This window comes from Tamandua tetradactyla, chromosome 17 (assembly GCF_023851605.1).
Source record: "Tamandua tetradactyla isolate mTamTet1 chromosome 17, mTamTet1.pri, whole genome shotgun sequence".
Taxonomy (NCBI): domain Eukaryota; kingdom Metazoa; phylum Chordata; class Mammalia; order Pilosa; family Myrmecophagidae; genus Tamandua; species Tamandua tetradactyla.
The window spans coordinates 47090417-47115141 of NC_135343.1; the positions used below are offsets into that span (position 1 = coordinate 47090417).

The 24725-nt window shown below is 38.8% G+C and overlaps 1 protein-coding gene and 1 pseudogene across 8 annotated transcripts in view; one reads left to right on the forward strand and one right to left on the reverse strand.

The window, feature by feature from the left end:
* Positions 1-24725, forward strand: part of ALMS1 (ALMS1 centrosome and basal body associated protein) — a 308517-nt gene that overhangs the window by 49958 nt on the left and 233834 nt on the right. For all 8 annotated transcript variants that reach the window (XR_013164375.1, XR_013164376.1, XM_077134572.1 and 5 more), the window contains exons 2-3: positions 2519-2641; positions 13326-13521. Coding sequence is in view for 6 of the 8 variants with exons in the window: in XM_077134572.1 (XP_076990687.1) it covers positions 2519-2641; positions 13326-13521 (319 nt within the window). In the remaining 2 variants the exon portion in view is untranslated. The remainder of the gene's footprint in view (positions 1-2518; positions 2642-13325; positions 13522-24725) is intronic.
* Positions 24294-24386, reverse strand: LOC143661803 (U6 spliceosomal RNA; annotated as a pseudogene).

The following is a 24725-nucleotide window of genomic DNA, read 5'->3' on the forward strand; positions in this document are numbered from 1 at the left end:
TAGATACAAAAACTCAAAAATGGACAGCACAATAATACCTAAGTGTAAAATAATCATGTTAAAACACTGAATGAAGCTGCATCTGACCTATAGGCTTTTTGTTTGTTTTTTTGTTTGTTTTTTTGTTTTGTTTTGTTATGTCTGTCTGGTTGTTTGTCTTTTTTTTTTTTTTTTTACTATTATTATTACTTTTATTTTTTTTTGTCTATATTAACATTCTATATCTTTTTCTGTTGTGTTGCTAGTTCTTCTAAACCGATGCAAATGTACTAAGAAACTATGATCATGCATCTGTGTGATGATGTTAATAATTACTGATTGCATATGTAGAATGGTGTGATTTCTAAATGTTGGGTTAATTTCTTTTTTTTTTCTGTTAATTAATAAAAAAATTAAAAAAATAAAAAGAAATAAAAAAAATGTGAAATCAGAAGTAAAATAGGCAGATTTGAGTTACAAAGAAGTAAAAGCACAATTAATAAACTTAAATGTGAGTCATTGAAATGGCATAATATTTTCCTATTTATTATTTTCTATATTTCTATTTTTAGCCTGTCTTTATGACTTCAGTATCTGTTGCAAATAGTGTATATTTTGTTTTTTTTTTAAATTTTACCCGATTGTCTATCCTTTTAACTCATGTGTTAAGTATGTTCTACAACTAATTGTGGTACTGTGCTTTGAAATTTATGCTTTTATTTTACTCTAGTGCTTGGAACGCTTGTGGAATCTCGTATATTGCCGTAAGCGTTCTTTAGAATTGTCTGGAATGGTCCTGATTGGGGGCTGGCAGGTTATGATACGTAGCAAGGTGCATCTGAAGCTTGTGTAAGCTCCAGAGTAGTCTCTCAAGTCTATTTGAACTGTCTCTGCCACTGATACTTTATTAGTTATACTTCTTTCCCCCCTTACTTTATTAGTTACACTTCTTTCCTCCCTTACTTTATTAGTTAGTATGTAATTGTTGATCCCACAGTGCCTGGTCTGGATTCATCCCTGGGAGTCATCTCCCACGTCGCCAGGGAGTCTTTCAGCCCTGGATGTCATTGCCCCATGTGGTGGGGAGGGCAATGATTTCACTTGCAGAGTTGGGCTTCGAAAGAGTGAGGCCACATCTCATTGCTCTGATTTTTAGCTTCCTGTTTATTATTTAGCCCTGGGATTTTTTTTTTTTTTTTTGCATGCGCAGGCACCAGGAATTGAACCCAGGTCTCCAGTATGGCAGGAGAGAACTCTGCCTGCTGAGCCACCGTGGCCTGCCCTAACCCTGGGAATTTAACATTTGATTTTAGCTCAATTATTGCATATAAAATAATTCCTGTTACTTTTACCAAGTTCCCCCTCTCCCCTCTTTGCTAATTTTTGAGAGATTAGCCACTCTGCCTATTACTTGAAACGTAAATTGATACAGCTGAACTGTATTTGCTTGGATTCACTTTTCTTTTGGCTATGGTAGTAGTTCCTTTAGTAGTTTTCACATACTGCTCTTTGCCATTCCTGTTACGCTTTACTGTGAAACTTATAAAAGTCATAAATTATAGCCCTTCAGAGTACTCCCTTAACTCTCTAAGGTCTCTTTTCTAGTTCTCATCTTTGTAACACTTATTGTGCTACAATTGGGTGGTAATTTACAGTTTAGTTGAATGTTTGAAATTGTGTTTTCTCATATTTATATTAACCTTTTTCATTACTTTTTTGTTAGCCTTTGATCTCTTCTTGTCTCATGTGGACCTATTTTATCTTCATAACCTCTTCCTTTTGGGGGGATGCTGTATCTTTTTCTCCTTGAGAATCTGAGCTATTCTTTTTTTAAAGTTCTTTGTAGTCTCATTTTAGAGGGAATTTCATTTTGTTTTCTTTATGTGCATACCCTTCTCTACCTGATGATCATCTCTGTCTTACCATCTTAGCATTCCTCTTTTGAAGAACGGTTTATATTGGAAGTTTTGATTTTTTAATCTCTAGGGATACTAGGAAGAACCAATCCTGAACCAATCCCAAACCAGTGTGTGTGGCTTAACCCAGGTCCTGTTTGATTGCCTTTGTTCTTTTCCATTTGCTTTGCTTCATTCTTGAAAATTGTCACAGCTTTTATTGCCTTCTTTCACAGATTGAGAGATGAAGGAGTCCTGTTCCACCCCTGATTTCACCAAATGAGCCTGACTTTGGTTCCGTCTTCCAAACCCATGAATTAATTTTGTCCCCATTATTAGATTTGATTTCTTAGCTGTCTGAAACAGATTTTAAAACAAATGACCTTCTTGTTTCTGCTCGATTCTTTTACCTGGAGGTAAATAAGAAGGAAAGGAACTGTTGTGGTTTATTGGCAAGTTTGTTGAATCTTAACTTTGTAACTATAAGTCCCTATTTCCTTATCTTTAAGTGTGGATAACAACAGTAGTTTTGAAGTTGAAATATGTGAGTACTTATAAACCGAGAAATAGAATCTCTCATGTTATTTTCATTATTGTTTAATCATGATTGTGTTATTTCATTGAAATCTGCTTTTGACTTTCAGGTTGTTCCATTGACTGGTCATGTATGGCAACAGTCATTATATCAAGACAATAATAGAACACAGATTTCCAATACTGATGTGGTCTCTTTTGAAACAACTCAGTGGGGTTCTGGGAACGATCAGGTATGTCTTGTGTAACTAGCAAGCTTTCTTTTGATAAGTAGCATGAAAAATTCTGATATACTTGTGGAGAATTGAAAGAAATGAATTACCCTTGTATCCCATTTTTGTAACATTTTTGGCAGCCTTAATTATTTAGAACAGCAATTCATATTTTTTTTGGCCTCAGGACCCCTTTCTACTTTTCACAATTATTCTGAAGTGCTTTTGTCCATATAGGTAATAACTGGTGATATTTACCATATTAGAAAATAAAACAAAATGTAGAAATATTTATTTAAAAAATAATTTTAAAATAGCAAACCCATTATTATTATTACTGTAAATATTTTAAATGAAAAATGACTTTTTTTCTAAAACAAGTTGGAAAACTGGTATTGTTTTACGTTTTTGTAATTCTCTTTAATGTAGCTTAATAGAAGATTCCTCCTGGGCTTTTATATCTGCTTCTGCATCCATTCTGTCACAATATCTTGTTTTGTTTGAAGTATATGAAGAAAATCTGGCCTCACTTAAATAATGTAGTTGAAAAGGGGAGGACCTTATAGAGACCATGAAAGAATGTCAGAGACCCGAGGGATCCTCAGATTATACTTTGAGAACTGCTTCTCTAGAACGTAGTCATAAACTTAGAGGAAATTTAAAAATCTTGAGGATATAGGAGAAAAGATTATGTACTTTAATTTTGTAGAGAAAATGCAGCCTTTTTCATAAAGGTTCAATATATTTAAGGTTGATTATCTAACAACTCAAGTTGTTAGAGCACTTTCAGTTTTCTCTAAATTCCAATAATTTCCCATTAGATGCAAGATATAGAGGAAGGAAGATTTGTTCTCACTGAGGAAAAAGGGCTTAAAAGAAACCCTTACCAGAAAAAGCATAGTAGTCTGGGGCCATTTATGGACAGTACAGTCCAAAAACTGATGTCTTCCTTTTGTCCCTGTCTAATAAAATATAACCCATGGATGGATTTTGTAGTTCTTAATTTCTGCTTTATACCCGGTTTTCTTAGAATATTGGGAATGTTTTTTTTGGCACTTTCTAATTCTTCCTCCTTCTGATTATTCTGCTCATTAATCATTCTGGTTGTGATCTTCTGAATTCATTTTCTTCATTTGTTCAAAACAGTTGCTCTTGCCACATTGTCTTCTTTTCTTTCTTTAATTTTCTTTCATTTTAACTTAGATAGCCTGTTTGACTCCTGAAACCCTTGGATCTTTGATCTAACCTCCAGAGATTTTTCTCTCCACACTTCCTTGTATCTGCTCCCTGCTCCTTCCCTCACCCATCCCATGGTCACAGCCTAGACCTTGCTATCACCACTAGTTTGAGTACAAATGTCTGAACTTCTGTTTTCCTCCAGCTACTTCTCTCATTATTCTTCTCACCATTACAGTCAAATTTTCAAGAGTTGTCTACAATATCTACTATTTCCTAACATCCTACCTACCCATGCTTTTTTTTTTCCCCAATAAATCAGACTTATTGAGGTATAATTACATACAGTAAAGTTTACTGTTCTTGGCTATACAGTTGGTTGAGTTTTGACAAACAAATATAATCATATAACCACCATATTTGAGATTTAGAACATTACCGTCATCCAAAAAAAGTTCCCTTCTGTCTCTTGTAGTCAGTTACCATTCTCCCTCAACCTGAACCACCTCATCCCTAGTCCCTGGCAATCATTGGTCAAATTTGTGTCCCAATAGTTTTGCCTCTTCCAAAGTTTTACAGTGTGTATACTTTTGAGTCTGGCTTCTTTCACTCGGCACATGGCTTTTGAAATTTATCCATTATATTACATGTTTCAGTAGTTTGTTTCTTTTATTTTTTATTGCTGAGTAGTATTCCATTATATGGATGATTCACATTTTGTTTATTTACCATTTGAAGAACATTTGGATTCTTTAGCTTTGGGCTGTTTTGAATAAAACTGTGGGTTTATACCTCATTTAGGGTTGGTCTTAATCCTTTTACTGGAGACTTTTATAAGAGAATGAAATTTAGGCGAGAGAGAGACAGTCATGGAAGCAAAAAGCTGGAAATAGTGAACCGTGGAAGATAAGGGAGAGACCAGCAAATGCTGCCATATGCCTTGCCATTGACAGAGGAGTCCAGGATTGCCAGCAGCTGGTCTTTGGGAATAGGATATCATCTTGAAGGCAGGATATCATGTTGATGTTACCTTCATTTGGACATTTTCATGGCCTCAGAATTGTAAGCTTATAAGTGAATAAACTTCCACTGTTAAAAGCCAACTCTTTTCTTATATATTGCTTTTGGCAGCCTAGCAGACTAGAATACTATCATTAGTAGTGAGGAATGACCCAGACTGAAAAAGAATCATTTTCTGAGGTGGCTGGCAGATGAGTTAGGGGACCATTGTGGAAGTTGAAATTACAAAATGACTGGAATTCCCCTGCTTTAAAATCCTTCATTGGCTCCCTATCCCTTCTAGAATGTTGTGTACTCAAAAAACAACTTTTCATTTTTCTTTTATTTTCTATTATGGAAAAGATAAAAAGCACATGTCCAATAGCAATTTTTTTGTTGATTTGTTTTATTTAAGAAAACAAACAATACACTGAGAACCACCAATAATGGATATCTTAGCGTAACTATATTTAGCTTATTTAAATAACATATCCATATAATCATTGTAAAGTGTGTGTTTGCGCAGTAACTTTCATAAACCAATTTAAAATTAAGGTAACAAGGGAAAAATTCTATATATTCCGATAGCAAAGTTCTTAAATTCTAAGTATTAAACACTAACACAAATATCATTTGATCAGCTGTCAAAACTGTGAATGTCCTCAAAATATCAAGTGGAAAGTTCTTACAAATGTTTGTATTGCTGTAGTAATGACCTACGTTACTAAATATTTTTCTGATTTCAGGAAAATATAAAGATACAGATATTTTTACAGTTAACATACGGAAATCTTAACCACCTAAAATGAATTTCTTAGTTTATCCATAGGCATATTAAAAAAAAAATCTAAATAGTCATCATAAAGCCTGTTTGTATGATGTGTTTCATAAACCAATTTAAAATTAAAGCAAGGAAGGAAAAAAAAATCTATAAATACAGATATCAGAGTTACTTGAATTCTAAATTCCAGTAGCAATTTGATATATAGAATTGACTGATTTATCCATTGTTGATGGTTTGAGAAATTTTTGAACTTCAAAAATCTACTGTTCTATAATCCCACAAACCTTAGATGAGTAGTGTCAGTATTTTAGAATATTTCCTATCCTTTTTCTTTGCTATATTTTTATAACTGATATTATATAGTGGATAGTTGTGTAGCTTTTTCTTTTGTTTAAACTTCACTGTCAGAGCATTTGATTAATGAATTTTAAATGCTGAAATTACATCTTCAAAAACAAAATTTTTGTTTGAAAATTTTTGTGAAAAATCTAAGTTGTAGTATGTTTTTATTTTATAGATTCTGAGTCACTAAAAAGTATTTTCCTTTGTCAAGGGACATGAATAGGCTATTCATGAATCCATGAATAGGCTATTTACAAAATAATAAATTCTGTACATTGTATATTTAGTCATGTTGGTTGCTCCTCATATAGTGTCCAGCTTCTCGTGTTTTTATTTAAATGATAATTAAATGAAAGTAAAATAAAGTGAATTAGTCATTTAAACCAAGGCTTTTAGAAAAAGAATGAAAAACTAGAGGTATTAGTGAAATTGGTAGAGAAGAACAAGTAAATAACTTAGAAAATATAACAAAGTTGTTAAAATTTTAAAATATGGGAAAATTGATCCATTCCTAGAAAATCCAGTCAGGAAAAAAAATCTTAATGAAATAGACTTTATACAAACTCATCAATTTTTTAGAGGTATATTTGTATTACTAAGGGAAAATTTGAGAAAGTTGAATTACCAACTGTTAAGCAGATTTCTGGATCTAATGAATTTACTGGTGAAATCTTTTAAATTTTAACTAAAAATAGAATTTCTATGTTATATAAAAAAATTTTGTACTAAGTTATGGAACAAGGTTGGAGAACAAAGCAAGGTGTTCTAAAAGATGGATTAGCTAATCTCATTTATAGGAATTGCTTTTTGCAACCATGGGGATTGGCAAATCCAAATTCTGTAGTGCAGGTCAACACCTTGGGAATGTTGGTGAAGGTTTTGAAGAATTCCCCAGGAAAAGCTGGCTGGCTGAAATAGATATGGAAGTTCTTTTTGACTGCCCACATCATCAGTTCTCCCTTTAAGAACTTCAAGTGATTGAATGAGACTTGTCTCATTACTGAAGGCAGTTGCCTTTATTGATGGTAGGTGGAATCAGTCTTACATAGGATCAGCTCACTAATGATTTAACACAAATCCTGTCCGTAACAATCAGGCCACTGTTTGCTTGACCACCGAAACCATAATCTAGCCAAGTTGACATGTGAACTTAACTGTCTCAGCTACCAAGAAATGTGAAGCTGTTAACATTTTTTAAAATGTGTTATATTCTGTCATGTTTAATTGGGAAGAAGATGCTATAATACAGTTTGATCAAATTTAGTGCTCATTCCTAATCAAATTATTAAAAATGAAAACAAAGTGTTATTTCTTAGCATAAGTAGAATATTTGTAATCGTTGGGCAATATCAGAGTTAAAAGGGAAATGCCTTTAAAACTGGTGACTTGTAGTATTTAATTCAACTAACATTTCTATTTCTGTGGATTGCTGCCATGAATTGTTTATAATGTTACTGTCCTGTCAAGAGATAAATACAGAGATTGAGGGAAAGCATTGCAAGAATTTATATAGCCACTTTACAGAGTACTTTTCTGTGTTTTGGAACTAGAAATCAAGCACGTGGACCTGTGTTTTGTAGTTTGGATTTGTATGTCTTTTTTTGTGGGGGGGTGGGGGTTGGGGGGGAGTAGTCCAGACTCCGGGGAACAAACCCAGGTCTCCTGCATGGCAGGTGCAGATTGTACCACTGAGCTACACTTGTACTGCCGAGGGCTTCTATGTCTTTTTATCTTATCTAGTTTTAAATTCTTACTTTATTTTGCTTAAAGAATCAATCTACAGTGAATTGCAAGTAGGAAAAACTCGTCTTTCTCCATCATAGTTTGTGAAACCTTGCTCTGATATGTGCCACTGATTCAAGAGTAAACGTTTGAAACATGAAGCAGACAACATGAATAATATAATATTATATACTAAGAAGAGCTAAGAGTATTTTAAGAAATAAAATTCAGTGAAGTGGTCACATGTAGAGAATATTGTAGCTTTAGTTTCAGACAAATTTTTCTAGTTTTATTTTAATCAGATTGCAAAATTTGCTTATACAGAATCAAATCTGTTGTTTTAATGATGAGAGCTAACTGTTAAAGTGTAGCAGAAATGCCAGCATGATCCAGGAGTTTTGGAGGATGGGTAGTAAAAGGAAAAGGTCTAAGACATCATTAATATTGTAAGAAACATGGGAAAGAACAGCTTTAATATTTCTAAAGTTTGATGAATGTCCGCGACTTCTCGCTCAGCTTCTGGTCCCCGGCCGGCGGAGGGAACAGGAGGGAGAGAGAGACAGACGCAGACAAATCCGCGCTGGTGAGAAACACAGATCCAAGACACGTAGCAGTTGTAAGCACAGACCTTTACTGGAGTTAAGCTTGCATTCTCTGTTACAGGTTCCGCGCGGGCGAAATTTCCCGCGGGGGAACAACCTCTATGCGGCCGTCAGGCACGGCTCCCTGTGGGTCGTCTCCGCCCACCCCGTCCGGGTAACCTCTTATATACTGTGCCCAAACCCAATAGGTTAGTGCCACGTATACAGAGGTGATTGGAAGATAGGGTTGGTGGGCGTGTGCGTCATTTGCAAAAGCAGGATGTGAGCGCCATCTTAGCTCACTCGATGGGCGGGGGGAACTCTAGAGCAGGCTGCAGCGTGTCCACTAGGCCAAACCCGGAAAGCGGCTCTCTACATCTCCCCCTTTTTGTTTTTATAAGAGGCATGGTCCGTAGACCGTATTCTTGTACCCAGTGTCTCTATTGATGATGGTGCTCCCGTGGGCCTGAGTGGCTCACAACATAGTTTGGTGCTTTGGGGAGTCTGGACTAGGCTCGCGTCATCACACGACGGAGCCTCTGGCACCGACCAGAATGCTCACCTCATATAGAGACCGGAGAGTCCGTGAACTGGATACCACGTGACTCCTCCCTGCAGTGCTTCGCCTCGCAACTGGGTCAAGCGGGGATTATGAGAGCGACAGCCAGGGCATAGGAAACGCTGCAGAGGCCTCGGTGCAATGGCTAGAGCCAAGCCCAGTCTGGCCAGGACTGCGGCTGCAGCTCCACCATCGAGGCGGCTAGGCGCGCAAAATTAACAGCCTCTGGTGCCTAGCTAAACACGGGTAGTGGCCAGGGAGCCTGCAACAAACCTTGCTGACAAGAGCTTTGCCCCAGGTGATTCAGACGGGCTATCTATCGAGGAGGGACGCACACCCACATTTGACTGGGAAGACATAGCTAACATGGTAGAAACACGTAGTTGCTGCTGTGTCTGGAACAAGCGTTCTAACAAACATTTAACAGTGACTAAGCCCACTAATAGTCCCACTGCCACGAGAATCCAAGTAGTCAAATTGGGCCAAGAGAACCATGAGGTGACTCGGTTCCACAGACTTTGTACAGTCTCGCCCAGTTTGGAAAGGTCGAAGGCAACGGGGGTTATTAAAACTGGTCCCCCTTCTAAACAATCGAAGGGTGACCGGCGCTTTCGTTGCTATCTCGTCAGTCGCCGCCGTCATCAGCAGAGTTGGAGGCCTGATCTGATGGTTCAGGTTGAAGGCTTGTTGGTTTTTTAGGCAACAGCTCCGTGGCCTCCTCGGGCGATGTCACGGTTCTCACCAGTCTTTCCGGAACCCACACTGGTTGACGTCCTGGCTCCTGGGGAAAAACACAAACAGAGCCTCTGGCCCAGCTGAGCACTGGGTCAGGGCCTTGCCATTGTCCTGACAGGACATCCTTCCAACGGACTAGACCTCTATGTGGAGGACTCGGAGTAGTGTGCTGAAGGGCAGGTGTCATTCCCTGTGAATTTTCATTTAAAAAATTGTACGTAAACAAGGCTATAGACAGTTGAGCTTTTGGGGACAGGCCGTGACCTATTCCCCCTTTCTGTTTCTTTAGTAAGTCTTTGATGTCTAAGATGAAAATAGACCAATGCTCTGGCAGAGCTGAGAGAAGGGGCAACCCCATCTGAACAGGTCCTAAGGACTCCATGCAATTATTAACGGCTCTTAAATCATGTAACAATCTCCATCTGCCTGATTTCTTTTTTATGACGAATACGGGTGTGTTCCAAGGCGATGTGGAGGGAATGATATGGCTCTCTTTTAGCTGTATAGACACTAGAGTATGCAATGCTGACAGCTTTTCTTTTGGTAAGGGCCACTGAGGCACCCACACTGGGGTACTGGTCTTCCACTTTAGTTTTATAGGTGTGGGTGGGAGTCTCCCCTCAGTGGCCCCTAGGAAAAACCCAGGCCTAGTCTATTAAAATTGGAAGCAGTCTGTACGGGCATGGTGTGTCCCTGCAATGAGGCTCCTAAGCCTTTGCCAGGGACATATCCCATTCCTTTTAAGAGATGCTTAGAGGCCGGAGAGCAGTTACTGGTCAATGTAACATCCATCTGGGCTAGAATGTCTCTTCCCCATAAGGACACAGGCAAGGGTAGTACATAAGGTTGAAAACTGCCTTGATGTCCTTCTTCATCTGCCCAGTGGAGGGCAGTGGCACTCAGCATGGGTGCTGAGACCTGGCCTATTCCTCTAATGGTGTCCTCCGCCTTGCACGTCGGCCAGGTGGAGGGCCAGTCTTGTTGTCTTATAATTGATCGATCGGCCCCGGTATCTAGCAGGCCCAGGAAGGATCTGCCTTGTACCTTAATAGTCAGCATGGGTCGAGACTCCAGAGACATATGGAGGCCCTCAAAAACTTCTCCAGAAGACCCAAATCCCTTATCTCTTCTCTGTCTGGGTCTACTCGGAAAGAATGTATGTAAGCTGGGTAAGAGCAAGAGCTGTGCCAGCTTATCACCTTTTGCAATGACCAGAGTACCTTGCTGAGATTGTACCATAACTTGGGCGTAACCTGTGAAATCTGAATCTACAACGCCTGGTATGACTGTTAGTCCTTTCAGGGCTGTGGATGCCCTCCCTATTATAAGCCCAACAGTCTTCGTTGGTAAGGGCCCTTTAAAGGAGGTCCCTATCAACTGGACACCCATGGAGGGGGTCAGTACAAGCCTGGAGGTGGCACAGAGGTCCAGTCCTGCTGATCCAGGGGATGCGCGAATTTGGACGGGTGTTGTGTCGCCGGATGGCATGCAGGGGGGTCCACCGAAAGGGTGGACCCCCTCTGCCCGTTTTTTGGGTCCTGTTCAGGACGGCCAGAAAGGTGCACACCCTGCGCATTGAAGGCTGACCTACAGTCTTCTGCGCGATGGGGTCCCTTGTGGCAACGGCCACATAGCCTGGTTGCCGCATATGGTCTACCAAACTGTTGAGTGGCAGGTGGTTGGCCTTTATTGGGACAGTTTCTCTTAATGTGTCCCAACTGGCCACAATGATAACATCCTCTTGGCTTTGTTCCTAGGTCTTTGGATTTCTTTGCAGCTACTTGTAAGGAGCTGGGTAGCATGGCAGCTAGACCTGCATTAGTTAACGGGCTACCAGCATCCCTGCAGAGCCGAACCCATTCTGTCAAGCTTTTCCCTCTGTTTTGTGCTAGGATAACTTTACATTCCTTGTTGCACTGCTCAAATATCATTTGTTTAACTACAGTCTCTGCCACTCCTGGATCTGAGAAAATTCTCTCAGCCGCAGTTTGCATTTTGGCTACAAAATCCACGAAGGGTTCTGTGGGGCCCTGATGTATGTTGCTGAGTGAGGCTTGAGCCTCTCCCTCACCTGTCAGCTTTTTCCAGGCTCCTACGAAACAGCGGAAAATCTGGGCGTAGACTTCTTGAGGGAACCCTGTTTGATTCTGGGAGTGGGCACCTTTCCCCAATAGCATATCTGCATTCCACCCGCCATGTCTCCCCGCTGCGTTTTTTGCGGCTTGTTCCTCAGCTAGCTCCTCAAACCATGCTTTCCAATCTATATACCGGCCCTGTGGTAAACAAGCACGGGCCAGCTGAAAAATATCTGCGGGTGTATGATTCAGGGCGGAGAGGTTTTCAATCATGTTCAGGGTATAAGGGGCATTGGGGCCATACTGATGGACAGCCTGCCTCAATTCCTTTAAAATTTTGTAATCATATGGCTCATACTGGTTATTACCTTGGGGATTGATAATAACCGGGTACATCTCTGAGACTGGTTCTGGCTTAAGCGGCTGGCAACCACCCATCATACCGAAAGGTCTAAAGGCTGAAAAGGGGTTCCATTTCCAGAAATGTCTCCCTCCATCACTTGGTGACGTAAGGTCTCGAGGGCTCGCGTACGCAGGCGGGGGGTACGGCTGTAACTGCCCCTCCCCCGACCAGCCTGTAAGGGGTTCCGGGTCTCGCAAAGGAGGGCCACTGTAATTACCTGATTCGGCCACCAGAGGGAGCCCGTGGTGAGGGTTTTTGGCGAGATCACCAAAACCATTCACCGGAAGCCGCCGCGCCCCTGCAGCAGGCGCTGGCGGAGCGGAAGGCTGCGTGGGTGAGACAGGGGGCCTCCCCCAATCGATCAGCGGAGGCGCGTCTGCACCCTCGGTCTCATTACTATCTGACTCCGAGTCAGAGCTGTCTGAACTAACGTCTGACTCTGGCGGCTTGCAAGTGGGCGGCTCACTTTCACAGGAGCCGTCCGCTAAAAGGGTCTTTAAGGGAGCTAACAAAGGTGAACTTCCTGACTGCCCCATGCTTGCAGTCGGCACTGTCTTTAATCACTCGGAGAGCTCTTCCGAGTCACTGGGGCTACCTGAACGCCCACAGCCCTTAACTCTCACGTAATAAGAAGCACTCACCTTCTCGCGGTGATCAAACGCGGGAAGTCCGCTGCGAGCTCAGGATGCGCGTCCTCACCAGCTCGAGAAAAGGCAGCAGAAGGGTCCCCGTACGGGCCACCACTTGTCCGCGACTTCTCGCTCAGCTTCTGGTCCCCGGCCGGCGGAGGGAACAGGAGGGAGAGAGAGACAGACGCAGACAAATCCGCGCTGGTGAGAAACACAGATCCAAGACACGTAGCAGTTGTAAGCACAGACCTTTACTGGAGTTAAGCTTGCATTCTCTGTTACAGGTTCCGCGCGGGCGAAATTTCCCGCGGGGGAACAACCTCTATGCGGCCGTCAGGCACGGCTCCCTGTGGGTCGTCTCCGCCCACCCCGTCCGGGTAACCTCTTATATACTGTGCCCAAACCCAATAGGTTAGTGCCACGTATACAGAGGTGATTGGAAGATAGGGTTGGTGGGCGTGTGCGTCATTTGCAAAAGCAGGATGTGAGCGCCATCTTAGCTCACTCGATGGGCGGGGGGAACTCTAGAGCAGGCTGCAGCGTGTCCACTAGGCCAAACCCGGAAAGCGGCTCTCTACAGATGAAAATGTGATTAAATTGAAAGTTAAATGTTGCTTGAGTGGACATTTTAATTTAAATGTTAATATGTATTGTAACTCAGTTAATGATAACATGTTTTTCTTGAAAATTACTGTTTCAGAGAACAGAATCTTGGCATTGTCTTCCTCAAGAACCGAACTCTTCCCAAACCTTGGTTACAACTCATACCAGGTTTAATCTGAGAGATGAAGGGACAGAAGTGACCGACTTCCCCTCTGTGGAGGAAGGTACATTGAGCCAATCAGAAAATCAAGTAAAGGAACACAGCAGAGATTTCTTATATTCGCCATTGCTAGGTAATGCCTCTTTGTTTTTATATTTTATATTTTATAATGTTAATACCTCACATTTGTAAAATACTGTTTGGTGGACTGTTAGTATTATAACTGAGTCCTTTATTGAGCTGAGGAGCTCTGTAGAGCCAAACTCAAAGATTGTAAATTACTTCTGGTTCTTCATATTGGCCAGCTGGTATAGTTATATTAAATGTGCAGTGCCCCTCATTTTATCATGTCCTCTTTCTCACAGAAGGCTGTAAAAGGTGACAGCTTCCTCTCTGGTTGGAGTTTCTCTTGGGGTGAATTACATGTTATTCTTTGACCAGTTGTCTCAGCAACAGGGATTCCATGATCCCTGTCAAACAAACAAAAACAAATTATTATTTTTTTTACCTCATTTGATTCTTAGAATTAAGCATATGTTGTTATCTTCAGCTTTTAGACCAAAACGTTAATTTAGAGAGGCTTAAGTAACTGGTCTGAGTTAGAGCATACTGCTTTCCTCTGCTATCGAATTGATTTTTTAGCTCTTTATGCAAGATACTTTAAGTACCTTTCAAATCATCAAGGTAGGAGTTATCATTTTAGAATAAATTATAGAATAAATAAATTGTACACTATAGATTATTGAAGATACAAAAGAATACTTAACCAATATAGTGATTTAGACTTTTTTCAAGTATAAATCATAATTCAGAAAAATATTTTTGCCTTCCTTGTTTTCTTCAAATTTCTTCTCAAAAATTGAAATAATGCAATGGCCACATTTTTTTTCTCTATAAAATTATGTGTGTGTATATTACATCAGTTTAATTACTATTCATTTTAGGTTTCTTAATCAGTGTTAGAAATGTATGTGTTGAACTGCTATCTTGACAGCAGAAACTAGCCAGATTTCATTGTGGGTAATGCATATTAAATGTAATATGTGTTTATCAGTTTTCCGATTAAATGTTTGTTTTTTAAAAGTTACACTAGATTGTACATAGCTATCTTTTACCTTGATTATTTCCTGAGTTACTAAAACTTCTACTTTTGGTTAAAATATCTAATTAATATTGTTTTTCAATGATTTATATAGAGAAACATCTTTTATAGATTTGAAGAGATCCTTTTTGTAAGTTAAATTTAAAATTATCTTGAGAATAGTAATTTTTGGGTCATGTCTTTTTTTTTAAAGGTAGTAAGAACAACTAAAACTAGAGTTCAGAAACAAATACCAAATTATTTCGTTTTTAAAGAAAGATAAAATTTTAGCTTTGAATCCTATCATCTTAGTATCTAATATCCTTAATAACCACATCACTGATTGGTTTAATAGGAGTACTTTAAAGTCAGGGAAGTTCTGATTCGATATTTAAAATCCAGGAAAACAGGATTAAATCTTGAAGATTGTTTTTGTCAGAGTTTTGTAAAGAAGTTTGAATAAGAATTATTCAACAAGTTTTTCCAAACAAGTTAATGCTGTCTAAGTCAAGATTTGAGGGCCAATCCGTTCTGTGATGTAGTGCATTAAAGTCAATTTTAGGTCCACATTTTAGGAAAGATATTTACGAAATTAGAGTACTTTTGTGAGAGTAGATAACTATGATAGTAGATGAAAGAGTGAAAATACATCCTTTGAGAAGGCTTTCTTATTAAATAATTGAAAGGGTTGTCATGCTAATAAGGAAGCAACTTACTTTCTATTAATTTATTTAACATATATCTTAGTGCCTATTGTATATGGGGATGTGTTGATGAATTCTAGTTCCTTTTTTGATAAGATAATCCAGTAAACAAAATAATTAATTTGCTGGGATGAATGTTATAGTGGTCTAATACAGAAGTCTGCAAATTATAGCCCACAGTTAGATGTAGCTCAAGGCCTGTTTGTGTATTCCCCATGAGCTAATTATGTTTTTTACATTTTTAAAGGATCATAAAAACAGGAGAAAAATAAAGAAGTGCGTGTGGCAAAGACCATATGTGACCAACAAAGCCTAAAACATTAACTTTCTGGCTCTTTACAGAAAAAGTGTGCCAACCTCTTGTCTAGAAGTTAAAATTAGATTTTATTTATTTATTTATTTTTTGTTACCCCTATGATTTATTTTTTAAATTTTTATAAATAAAATAAATCAACATACAATATGAACATTCTTTTTTTATCACATAGTTGTATGTTCATCACCATGATCAGTTCTTAGAACATCTACATCAATTTAGAAACAGAAATACAAAGAAAACAGAAAAAAAAATTCATACATACCATACCCCTAACCCTTCTCTTTCATTGATGACTAGCATTTCAATCTACCAAAGTTATTTTAACATTTGTTCCCCCTATTACTTTTTTTCTTTTTTTTTTTGTATTAATTAACGGAAAAAAAAGAAATTAACCCAACATTTAGAAATCATACCATTCTACATATGCAATCAGTAATTCTTAACATCATCACATAGATGCATGATCATAGTTTCTTAGTACATTTGCACAGGTTTAGAGGAACTAGCAACACAACAGAAAAAGATATAGAATGTTAATATAGAGAAAAGAAATAAAAGTAATAATAATAGTAAAACAAAACAAAACAAAACAAAAAAAACCTATAGCTCAGATGCAGCTTCATTCAGTGTTTTAACATGATTACTTTACACTTAGGTATTATTGTGCTGTCCATTTTTGAGTTTTTGTATCTAGTCCTGTTGCACAGTCTGTGTCCCTTCAGCTCCAATTACCCATTATCTTACCCTGTTTCTAACTCCTGCTGGACTCTGTTACCAATGACATATTCCAAGTTTATTCTCGAATGTCGGTTCACATCAGTGGGACCATACAGTATTTGTCCTTTAGTTTTTGGCTAGACTCACTCAGCATAATGTTCTCTAGGTCCATCCATGTTATTACATGTTTCATAAGTTTATCCTGTCTTAAAGCTGCATAATATTCCATCGTATGTATATACCACAGTTTGTTTAGCCACTCGTCTGTTGATGGACATCTTGGCTGTTTCCATCTCTTTGCAATTGTAAATAACGCTGCTATAAACATTGGTGTGCAAATGTCCGTTTGTGTCTTTGCCCTTAATTCCTTTGAGTAGATACCCAGCAATGGTATTGCTGGGTCGTATGGCAATTCTATATTCAGCTTTTTGAGGAACCGCCAAACTGCCTTCCACAGTGGTTGCACCATTTGACATTCCCACCAACAGTGGATAAGTGTGCCTCTTTCTCCGCATCCTCTCCAGCACTTGTCATTTTCTGTTTTGTTGATAATGGCCATTCTGGTGGGTGTGAGATGATATCTCATTGTGGTTTTGATTTGCATTTCTCTAAGGGCCAGGGATATTGAGCATCTCTTCATGTGCCTTTTGGCCATTTGTATTTTTCCTCTTCTGAGAGGTGTCTGTTCAACTCTTTTTCCCATTTTGTAATTGGGTTGGCTGTCTTTTTTTCGTTGAGTTGAACAATCTCTTTATAAATTCCGGATACTAGACCTTTATCTGATATGTCGTTTCCAAATATTGTCTCCCATTGTGTAGGCTGTCTTTCTACTTTCTTGATGAAGTTCTTTGATGCACAAAAGTGTTTAATTTTGAGGAGCTCCCATTTATTTATTTCCTTCTTCAGTGCTCTTGCTTTAGGTTTAAGGTCCATAAAACCGCCTCCAGTTGTAAGATCCATAAGATATCTCCCAACATTTTCCTCTAACTGTTTTATGGTCTTAGACCTAATGTTTAGATCTTTGATCCATTTTGAGTTAACTTTTGTATAGGGTGTGAGATATGGGTCTTCTTTCATTCTTTTGCATATGGATATCCAGTTCTCTAGGCACCATTTATTGAAGAGAGTGTTCTGTCCCAGGTGAGTTGGCTTGACTGCCTTATCAAAGATCAAATGTCCATAGATGAGAGGGTCTATATCTGAGCACTCTATTCGATTCCATTGGTCGATATATCTATCTTTATGCCAATACCATGCTGTTTTGACCACTGTGGCTTCATAATATGCCTTAAAGTCAGACAGTGCGAGACCTCCAGCGTCGTTTTTTTTCCTCAAGATGTTTTTAGCAATTCGGGACACCCTGCCCTTCCAGATAAATTTGCTTATTGGTTTTTCTATTTCTGAAAAATATGTTGTTGAAATTTTGATTGGTATTGCATTGAATCTGTAAATCAATTTAGGTAGGATTGACATCTTACCTATATTTAGTCTTCCAATCCATGAACACGGTATGCCCTTCCATCTATTTAGGTCTTCTGTGATTTCTTTTAACAGTTTTTTGTAGTTTTCTTTATATAGGTTTTTTGTCTCTTTAGTTAAATTTATTCCTAGGTATTTTATTCTTTTAGTTGCAATTGTACATGGGATTCGTTTCTTGATTTCCCCCTCAGCTTGTTCATTACTAGTGTATAGAAATGCTACAGATTTTTGAATGTTGATCTTGTAACCTGCTACTTTGCTGTACTCATTTATTAGCTCTAGTAGTTTTGTTGTGGATTTTTCCAGGTTTTCGACATATATTATCATATCGTCTGCAAACAGTGATAGTTTTACTTCTTCCTTTCCAATTTTGATGCCTTGTATTTCTTTTTCTTGTCTAATTGCTCTGGCTAGAACCTCCAACACAATGTTGAATAATAGTGGTGATAGTGGACATCCTTGTCTTGTTCCTGATCTTAGGGGGAAAGTTTTCAATTTTTCCCCATTGAGGATGATATTAGCTGTGGGTTTTTCATATATTCCCTCTATCATTTTAAGGAAGTTCCCTTGTATTCCTATCTTTTGAAGTGTTTTCAACAGGAAAGGATGTTGAATCTTGTCGAATGCCTTCTCTGCATCAATTGAGATGATCATGTGATTTTTCTGCTTTGATTTGTTGATATGGTGTAGTACATTAATGGATTTTCTTATGTTGAACCATCCTTGCATACCTGGGATGAATCCTACTTGGACATGATGTATAATTCTTTTAATGTGCTGTTGGATACGATTTGCTAGAATTTTATTGAGGATTTTTGCATCTGTATTCATTAGAGAGATTGGTCTGTAGTTTTCTTTTTTTGTAATATCTTTGCCTGGTTTTGGTATGAGGGTGATGTTGGCTTCATAGAATGAATTAGGTAGTTTTCCCTCCGCTTCGATTTTTTTGAAGAGTTTGAGGAGAGTTGGTACTAATTCTTTCTGGAATGTTTGATAGAATTCACATGTGAAGCCATCTGGTCCTGGACTTTTCTTTTTAGGAAGCTTTTGAATGACTGATTCAGTTTCTTTACTTGTGATTGGTTTGTTGAGGTTATCTATTTCTTCTTGAGTCAAAGTTGGTTGTTCATGTCTTTCCAGGAACCCGTCCATGTCATCTAAATTGTTGTATTTATTAGCGTAAAGTTGTTCATAGTATCCTGTTATTACCTCCTTTATTTCTGTGAGGTCAGTAGTTATGTCTTCTCTTCCATTTCTGATCTTATTTATTTGCATCCTCTCTCTTCTTCTTTTTGTCAATCTTGCTAAGGGCCCATCAATCTTATTGATTTTCTCATAGAACCAACTTCTGGTCTTATTGATTTTCTCTATTGTTTTCATGTTTTCAATTTCATTTATTTCTGCTCTAATCTTTTTTATTTCTTTCCTTTTGCTTGCTTTGGGATTAGTTTGCTGTTCTTTCTCCAGTTCTTCCAAGTGGACCGTTAATTCCTGCATTTGTGCCTTTTCTTCTTTTCTGATATAGGCGTTTAGGGCAATGAATTTCCCTCTTAGCACTGCCTTTGCTGCGTCCCATAAGTTTTGATATGTTGTGTTTTTATTTTCATTCGCCTCGAGTTATTTACTAATTTCTCTTGCAATTTCTTCTTTGACCCACTCGTTGTTTAAGAGTGTGTTGTTGAGCCTCCACGTATTTGTGAATTTTCTGGCACTCCGCCTATTATTGATTTCCAACTTCATTCCTTTATGATCCGAGAAAGTGTTGTGTATGATTTCAATCTTTTTAAATTTGTTAAGACTTGCTTTGTGACCCAGCATATGGTCTATCTTTGAGAATGATCCATGAGCACTTGAGAAAAAGGTGTATCTGCTGTTGTGGGATGTAATGTCCTATAAATGTCTGTTAAGTCTAGCTCATTTATAGTAATATTCAGATTCTCTATTTCTTTATTGATCCTCTGTCTAGATGTTCTGTCCATTGATGAGAGTGGGGAATTGAAGTCTCCAACTATTATGGTATTTGTGTCTATTTCCCTTTTCAGTGTTTGCAGTGTATTCCTCACGTATTTTGGGGCATTCTGGTTCGGTGCGTAAACATTTATGATTGTTATGTCTTCTTGTTTAATTGTTCCTTTTATTAGTAGATAGTGTCCTTCTTTGTCTCTTTTAACTGTTTTACATTTGAAGTCTAATTTGTTGGATATTAGTATAGCCGCTCCTGCTCTTTTCTGGTTGTTATTTGAATGAAATATCTTTTCCCAACCTTTCACTTTCAACCTATGTTTATCTTTGGGTCTAAGATGTGTTTCCTGTAGACAGCATATAGAAGGATCCTGTTTTTTAATCCATTCTGCCAGTCTATGTCTTTTGATTGAGGAATTCAGTCCATTAGCATTTATTGTTATTACTGTTTGGATAATATTTTCCTCTACCATTTTGCCTTTTGTATTATGTATATCATATCTGACTTTCCTTCTTTCTACACTCTTCTCCATACCTCTCTCTTCTGTCTTTTCGTATCTGACTCTAGTGCTCCCTTTAGTATTTCTTGCAGAGCTGGTCTCTTGGTCACAAATTCTCTCAGTGACTTTTTGTCTGAGAATGTTTTAATTTCTCCCTCATTTCTGAAGGATAATTTTGCTGGATATAGGAGTCTTGGTTGGCAGTTTTTCTCTTTTATTAATTTAAATATATCATCCCACTGTCTTCTAGCTTCCATGGTTTCTGCTGAGAAATCTACACATAGTCCTTTGGGTTTCCCTTGTATGTGATGGACTGTTTTTCTCTTGCTGCTTTCAAGATCCTCTCTTTCTCTTTGACCTCTGACATTCTAACTAGTAAGTTTCTTGGAGAACGCCTATCTGGGACTAATCTCTTTGGGGTGCACTGCACTTCTTGGATCTGTAATTTTAGGTCTTTCATAAGAGTTGGGAAATTTTCAATGATAATTTCTTCCATTAGTTTTTTTCCTCCTTTTCCCTTCTCTTCTCCTACTTGGGACACCCAGAACTTGTATATTTGCGCGGTTCATATTGTCCTTGAGTTCCCTGATGACCTGTTCAAATTTTTCCATTCTTTTCCCGATAGTTTCTGTTTCTTTTTGGAATTCAGATGTTCCATCCTCCACATCACTAATTCTATCTTCTGTCTCTTTAAATCTATCCTTGTGGATATCCATTGTTTTTTCCATCTTTTCTACTTTATCCTTCACTTCCATAAGGTCTGTGATTTGTTTTTTCAGTTTTTCTATTTCTTCTTTTTGTTCAGCCCATGTCTTCTTCATGTCCTCCCTCAACATATCGATTTCGTTTTTGAAGAGGTTTTCCATTTCTGTTCGTATATTCAGCATTAGTTGTCTCAGCTCTTGTATCTCATTTGAACCATTGGTTTGTTCCTTTGACTGGTCCATATTTTCAATTTTCTGAGCGTGATCCGTTATCTTCTGTTGGCGTCTGGGCATTTAGTCAGATTTCCCTGAGTGTTGGACCCAATAGATTGAAAGATTTTTCTGTGAAATCTCTGGGTTCTGTTTTTCTTTTCCTGCCCAGTAGGTGGCGCTCGTGGTACACATTTGTCTGTGGGTTCCACCAGTAAAAGGTGCTGTGGGTCCTTTAACTTTGGAAACCTCTCACCGTGGGGGAGGTTCTCCAGCCGAAGCGGCTTGGAAGAGTGCCAGCCGGCTCTGGTGTCTGAACGCAGGGAGGGTCGCTGGCCACCGCAGCCCGGGAGAGCGCCCGTCTGAATTTCCTAGTCGGCCCGGGGCGCCAAGCGTGGCGGGAGGGCGCCAGCCGCCACGGCCCGGGAGAGTGCACCGTTCCCAGCCGGACCGGGGAGTCACGATTTTGGAAGGGACCCCCCCGGTCACCGTTCTCTGCGACCTGGGTATTTCCGATCTAATTCTCTCAGTTGGTCTGGGGGGCCGCGCGTGGTGGGGATGCCAGCTGCCACGGCTTGAGGGGACCGCCTGCCCAATTCTGCCAGCTGGCCCGGGAAGGAGGAGGGGAGGGACTCCGGCCGCTTGCCGCCCCGCCCGGGGAAGCCCGCGCCCCTCAGCGATCTCACCGCAGCGGGTTCTCCCTGCCAGTCAGCCGTTCCAGGATGGGGTACGCTGTCTTCTTGATCTCTGTCGTGGCTCCGGCAGCTGTTCTGTATCATTTCTACTCCGCTAGTAGCTGTTCTGGAGGAGGAAAGGTGAGGATAGCAAGGCTGTTGAGGACGTTGGCGGAGGAGCCGGTGAAGGCGGAAGAGGGCACGGTGGTGGTTGTAGAGCCACTGAAGTAGGAGGAGCAAGGGAAGGGCAAGATGGCGGCGGGAGCGCCGGCAGAGAAGGGGGAAGAGGAGGGCTAGATGGCGGCTGGAGCGCTGGCGGAGGAAGAGGAAGAGGAGGGCTAGATGGCGGCAGGAGTGCCGGCAGAGAAGGGGGAAGAGGAGGGCTAGATGGCGGCAGAGAGCGCCGGAGGAACTCTAAAATATTTTTTAATGTCAAGTTACATAACTACTACTCCTCAATTATAATAAAGTAGAACAGTTTTAATTATTGGAGCAGATCACTCGATCTGATGCCCTGAGGAAATTTAATCTTTATATTTTTATTATGCATAAATACTGTTAATGAGCTATAGGGGCTCTCACCAATAGAAGATGTCATTGATGATGACTGTAAGTCTTGTCAGAATAGTTAGATTTCTGAAAAAAGAAGAATGCAGGTCATCAACAGCTGTCCAAATGAATGGAAACAAGAAGCATGTGTAGGCTGCAAGAAGACAGTGTTTCCAGTAAGATATATAACTTTCCCACCTTGCACACACTTGGGAATTATTCGCTTTTTAATTTTTGGCCTGCTGTTTAGATTTTCCCATTTATTTGGCTTAGCTTTCCCAACTCCATCCTGACATATTCTTAAATATCTAAGGAGATGCTGATTTGCTTATTACATATTGTTCCTTAGTTATGTCTAAATCATCAAGTAGCCTGAATTATGTAGGCTCTGGAACGTGGTTAGGAATGACTTTAATTTTACTTTTTAAGGAAGAAACTCTCAGGATCCTTGAATACTAAGCTTATAATTCATTGGAAACAGAACATCTGCAGTACTTCCCTGAGGGGCTCCTTGTAGCAATAGACCTTGTGTATTTGGGGATTTGATTTAAAATCTTCATGCTTCTTAGAGTGCACAAGACTTCTGTTTTGAAGCTTTTAGACTGAGTCTCTAAGACTGGAACAAATAGGAACCATACTAATTGGTCCCTGATTATAAAGGTTATTGTTATCGATCAGTGTCATATTTTTAGTTAATTTATTCAGCAAATGATTTTATTTTGAGTGTCTACTAAGTATGGCAGGTACTTTGCTAGGCACTGAGGATACAGCTATGAAAAAATTAGACTTATAGTTGTTAGTCTAGGTGGGAAGTAGAACAGAAGATTAAAACAAGAGTGTGATAAGTTATGATAGGGAAGATACAAGGGGGATGTGAGAGCAGTAAGGGTGCGTGAAGGGAAGATGACAACATGGTGTGATCAGTTTAAATTATTGGAGAAGATCAGTAGATCTGATGCCCTGAGGAAATTTAATCTTTATTGTTTTATTATGCATAAATGCTGTTATTGAGCTATGGGGGCTCTCACCAATAGAAGATGTCATTGATGATGACTGTAAGTCTTGTCAGAATAGTTAGATTTCTGAAAAAAGAAGAACGCAGGTCATCAACAGCTGTCCAAATGAGTGGAAACAAGAAGCATGTGTAGGCTGTAAGAAAACAGCGTTTCCAGTAAGATATATAACTTTCCCACCGTACACACACTTGGGAATTATTTGCTCTTTAACCTAGGTTTCTAGTAATTTCACTAGGGACAGTGGTGAACTAGTGGAGTTTTTCACTTCGTACTCAATAGTATAGGCATTTGAAACTCAAGAGAGTATACTGTAGAAGGCAATATTCTTTCAATATAAATTATATTCATATTGAAAGAGCAATTTGGTTTTAGCAAAACATCACCCATCAAGTTAAATTAATTTTAATTAGAACGTTGTTGGCTTTATAGTATTGTTTCTATTATCATTTAATTTGTTTTGTTTTATAGTTGCATAAGTGCTGTAAGGAATAAGGAGTTTATACCTAGTTTGTATGTAAGTAAGGACATTGTAATAAGAATTATTTGTCAACATTCAGAAATCCACAAGAATTTTTTCCCTTTCAAACAGCTTTTCTCAACCTTTTAGGTCACAGGACTCCTTTATACACTTAAATTACTCAAGTCTCCAAAGAGCTTTTTTTAAATGTGGGTTATTATATTTCTTATATTAGAAATTAAAACTGAAAAATTTAAAATATTTATTAAATCACTAAAAAATGGCAACAATTCCATTACATATTAACACAACATAGCTTCCTAGAAAAATAACTATTTTCCCAAACAGAGAATATTTAACAAGAATTGTGGCACTATTTTACTTTATAAAAAAATCTCTGTGATGTTTGTCTTAACATAAGACAGCTAGATTTTCATATTTGCTTCTGCATTCATTCAGTTGCAGTAACACATATCACACATATATAGCTTCTGGAAAATTTCACCATACCTTTTTTCCCCCAAATTTGTATTAAAAATATGGAATATGTCATGAATTGCACAAGGGCCATGCTAATCTTTTCTTTATCAATCCAATTTTAGTATATGTACTGTCAAAGTGAGCACTCGCTGTACCTTTTTGAGAGGATGAGACTGAATAAGGCAAATAATATACTGGTATTATTCAAATATAGTTTTGACCCTTTCACCGTGCTGAGAGTGTCATAGGGATTCTTAGCAGTCTGTGGTCCTCACTTTAATATGAGGTATGATTTTTTTATTAAGATGGAGAGAAAACTTATAATGGTTTAGAGCACATTCTAATAAAAGTTAGAGACCTCAGGTTCACATCTCACTTAATATAGCTGTTTGATTTTGGACAAGTTACTTAATTTTTCCAAAGCTTTGAAATCCTTTTCCTCATTATGAGGAAATGGGTGTAATACTTAGGCTTTAAGGTTGTTG